Source organism: Babylonia areolata, chromosome 5 (genome assembly GCF_041734735.1).
Source record: "Babylonia areolata isolate BAREFJ2019XMU chromosome 5, ASM4173473v1, whole genome shotgun sequence".
In the NCBI taxonomy this organism is placed as follows: domain Eukaryota; kingdom Metazoa; phylum Mollusca; class Gastropoda; order Neogastropoda; family Buccinidae; genus Babylonia; species Babylonia areolata.
The window spans coordinates 14447278-14451958 of NC_134880.1; the positions used below are offsets into that span (position 1 = coordinate 14447278).

General features: G+C 45.1%; 1 protein-coding gene across 1 annotated transcript in view; it reads right to left on the reverse strand.

The window, feature by feature from the left end:
* The window catches only part of LOC143282383 (uncharacterized), a 16466-nt gene extending 13389 nt beyond the window's left edge, over nt 1-3077 (reverse strand). The window contains exons 1-2 of the mRNA XM_076588003.1: nt 2957-3077; nt 13-131 (exon numbers count right to left, since the gene is read on the reverse strand). Coding sequence (XP_076444118.1) covers nt 13-117 — 105 coding nt within the window. The 5' untranslated portion in view covers nt 118-131; nt 2957-3077. The remainder of the gene's footprint in view (nt 1-12; nt 132-2956) is intronic.
* Between the last annotated feature and the right edge of the window lie 1604 nt (nt 3078-4681).

Sequence of the window (4681 nt, forward strand, 5' to 3'; positions counted from 1 at the left end):
AGTAGGACCAACCTGGCTCCAGTATCTCCAGGTACGGTGCAGACACACGATCAACACCAGGTTGAACACTGCGCCTGTGCACAGCAGTGCTGTGGGACCAATGGCAACGGTCTTCATCGTGCGGGACGTTCCTGAAGGACAGAAACAGAAATACAAAGAAAGAAAGTATGTAAGAAAGTGAGTACGTTAGTGAGTAAGTTTTTTTTTTTTTTTTTGACCCATCATCTGCACCGTCTCAGTGGCATTACTCCCACGCTGCTCATTTAGATTCCCCCATACACGGTCACACCCGGGTTCGTCCGTCACAGTCCCATCATCGGCAATCCGCAGAGAACCATCGAGGTTAGGTCGCCTGGAGGCCACACACCAGAGGAGACGCTGTACTGCTGCTGAGTCACTTCGGTGGTGTTCAGTGGTGCCTGTTCTGATTTAATTAACGTACTTAGGACACCACCTACTAAGCCCCCTACTAACGACAATAATGGCTTAATCACGGAGCCAGACTGAGTGAGCGTCCTTCCTAGAGTGGAGACCGCCATCAAGTCCCTCAAATAACAGGCCCCCATGAATCTGCCGACACTGAAGACATTGACAGGACTCACCCCAAGCACAGAAGTGGAGAGGTAGCGAAACTGATGATGATGGAGGAGGAGGATGACGATGACGATGTTGCTATGGAGGTCCATTTCGCGTGACAAGGCTGTACTCTACGCTTCCTGTCATAATGGTATCCTGGCGTGATACAGACACTTGAAGTGTTGGTCAGTAATTAGAGCAACACACCCAAAGACGCATCCTTGAAGTGGATGACACTCGACTGTGTGGTCCCAGTCTCCCCATTTAAGCCTACAGCACACTCAACTCTGGGTAGGAGCCGGCCACTGGCCGAAAAACCCACCTCCGATGGGATTCGAACCCGCGTCCTCGCAGCCGTCAGTCCGCGACGCTAACCACTTCGCCACGGCGGCTGGTGTTAGTAAGTAATTTAGTAAGTGAGTGAGTAACTAAGTGAGTCAATAAGTGAGTGAAATAGTAATTTAGTAAGTAAGTAAGTGAGTTAGTGAGTAAGTGAGTTAGTGAGTAAGTTAGTAAATAAGGAAGGAAGGAAGGAAGGAAGGAAGGAAGGAAGGAAGCAGTAAGTAAGTAAGTAAGTGAATTCGTAAATAAGGAAGTAACTAAATGTATGAATTGCTGAATGGATGAATAGATGAATAGATAGAAAAATACAAACATATGATTTGCTGAATATGGATGAATAGATAAAGAGATTAAAAAAATGCAAACGACCAAAGAAATAAGCAAGTAAATGAACAAATAAACAAGAAGATAAATTAATAAACAAATGCACAGAAAAACAGATAGATAAACAAATCAATAAATCAATAAATCAATAGACAAATAAACAATTGGATACATAGATAAAATAAATTAACAAACGAACACGAAAAATGCAAAACGCCCAGTGAATAAACACATAGATAAATGAATAAATAAACAAGTTTAATAAAATGCAATCACCACCAGTAGAGTAAACAGCGATTATTATCAAGAACAGCCTGGACAAAACCAAACAAAACATTCATTGTTATTTCAAAGTCCACCCCCCACCCCCTAACATACAATGATCCATTTCGCTATAGGTCTACAGTCACAGCATCTCGCTGTAAGTCTCTAAAGTCACAGCATCTCGCCGTAGGTCTATAGTCACAGCATCTCGCCGTAGCATCTCGCTGTAGGTCTCTAAAGTCACAGCATCTCGCTGTAGGTCTACAGTCACAGCATATCGCCGTAGGTCTCTAAAATCACAGCATCTCGCTGTAGGTCTCCAGTTACAGCAAATCGCCGTAGGTCTCCGGTCACAGCATATCGCTGTATGTCTCTGAAGTCACAGCATCTCGCTGTATGTCTCTGAAGTCACAGCATCTCGCTGTATGACTCTGTAGTCACAGCATATCGCTGTATGTCTCTAAAATCACAGCATCTCGCTCTAGGTCTCCAGTCACAGCATATCGCTGTAGGTCTCTAAAGTCACAGCATCTCGCTGTATGTCTCTGTAATCACAGCATCTTGCTGTAGGTCTCTAAATTCACAGCATCTTGATGTAGGTCTCTAAAATCACAGCATCTCGCTGTAGGTCTCCAGTCACAGCATATCGCTGTATGTCTCTAAAGTCACAGCATCTCGCTGTATGTCTCTGTAGTCACAGCATCTTGCTGTAGGTCTAAAATCACAGCATATCGCTGTAGGTCTGAAGTCACAGCATCTCGCTGTAGGTCTAAAGTCACAGCATCTCGCTGTAGGTCTACTGAAGTCACAGCATCTCGCTGTAGGTCTCTGAAGTCACAGCATCTCGCTGTAGGTCTCTGAAGTCACAGCATCTCGCTGTATGCCTCTTTAGTCACAGCATCTCGCTGTAGGTCTACAGTCACAGCATCTCGCTGTAGGTCTTAAGTCACAGCATCTCGCTGTATGTCTCTGTAGTCACAGCATCTTGCTGTAGGTCTAAAATCACAGCATCTCGCCGTTGGTCTACAGTCATAGCATCTCGCCGTAGGTCTGTAAAATCACAGCATCTCGCTGTAGGTCTCCAGTCACAGCATATCGCTGTAGGTCTGAAGTCACAGCATCTCGCTGTAGGTCTAAAGTCACAGCATCTCGCTGTAGATCTCTGAAGTCACAGCATCTCGCTGCAGGTCTAAAGTCACAGCATCTCACTACAGGTCTAAAGTCACAGCATTTCACTCTCTTGACACTGCTGCCTGTGTACGCGCAATCTGAAAAAAAAGTTTCAGTTTCAGGTTCAGTTTCATGGAGGTTTCACAGCGTGCCGACTGAACTGTACATGTTGCGCGTGCACGCGCGCGCGAGGGGGGGGGGGGGGGGGGGGGGGGCGCGCACACACACACACACACACACACACACACACACAATTAGATACACTCAAACTGCTACTCACCAGATCAGATATATTCCTAACAAGTATATTCCTCATCGGCAAAAAACAGAACAGCACATTCCCTTCATGCGTTCTAAGGATAATGTCTCTCTCTCTCTCTCTCTCACGCACAGTCCTGAAATCCGTACTCGCCTTGTCGAAATGTGACTCGGTTAAAAAAAAAAGACAAAAAAAAGACGACGGTGCCATGGATTCACCCCCCCCCCCCCCACTTGTAGAATTTCATGTCAAATATTGTATTGTATTGTATTACATTGCAGTGCACTGTATTAGTCTACATTGCATTGAACTGTGTTGTGTTGTGTTGTGTTGTGTTGTGCTGTGCTGTGTTGTGTTGTGCTGTGTTGTGCTGTGTTGTATTGTGTTGTGTTGTGTTGTGTTGCATTGCTTTGCTTTGTGTTGAATTGCAATGGACTGGATTACCCTTTTGTCACAATACGAGCTATGTTGGTCAATGTGAAATTCGGGCTGCTCTCCCCTGGGAGAGCTCTTCACCACTGCACAGCGTTACCCGCTATTTTTTTTATTTTATTTTTTTATTTTTTTTTTTAACCATCAAAGTTGGTTGTTGCTGCTTTTTTGTTTGTTTATTTCTACAAAATTTTGCCAGGGACACTCCTTCTGTTGCTGTGGATTCTTTTAAGTGCGCTATGTGCATGCTGCACACAGGACTTCAATGAACTGTCTGATCCAAAATGCTAGCAACTAGACCACTACTGAAGGTCTAATGGAGAGAGGGTGGTAGGGGGGTGGGTGGTAGGGTGGTGGTGGTGGTGGTGGTATGTGTGTGTGTGTGTGTGGGTGGGTGGGTGGGTGGGGGGGTGTTAAGATTCCGTTCCATGTGGTACTGGAATTAGTGGATTCACGCTGTCTTGCAGGGCGCATCACTACTTGATTTGCTTGGAGGTTTAAATGTTTTACCTTGTACCGTTTCCTTCAACAGTGCATCTTTCTCTCTGTCTTTGTTTCTCCTTATCCGTGTCTTCTTCTGCGTCTGTCTATGTGCACTTGTTGTTTCAGTGTCTGTCTGGTGTTTCCATGTCTCTGTCTCTGTCTGTCTGTTTGTTTGTTTGTCTGTCTGTCTGTCTGTCTCTTTCTCCCTCTCCCTCCCTCTCTCTCTCTCCCTCTGTGTGTGTGTGTGTGTGTGTGTGTGTGTGTGTGTGTGTGTGTGTGTGTGTGTGTGTGTGTGTGTGTGTGTGTGTGTGTGTGTGTGTGTGTGTGTGTGTGTTCGTGTCTGTGTGTCTTTGTGCTGTGTTGTAGTGCGTTTTGTGTTGTGTGTGTGTTGTTGTTGCTGTTGTTATTTCTGTTTTATACGGACAGTATTATGAATATGAAAAGAGACAGAGTTATGATAAGTGTTGTGTGTGTGTTTGTTTTTTTTTGTTTTTTTTTCACGCAGTCTTTCGGGTGAGACGATAAATTTGGAGTCCCGTGCGCAGTATGTTTTCTGCGTGCGTGCGTGCGTAAAAGAACCCATGACAATAATAACTTCCAAGAGACTTGTGCCTGGCCAGAATCTGTAAGAAAAACAAAACAAACCCAAACATTTTGATAGTGGAACATGTACGCTTGCAGATATCTCCGTGGTCAAGATGGACGTGGGGGACAGTTTCAGAAAGTGTTCACCGGCAGATAAAACGCCCCTGATATTCACTTCGGGCAGTAAAGGAAAGGGGAACGGGGGGCGTGACCTTCAGAAAATTGACAGGAAGCTGTGAAGTTTAT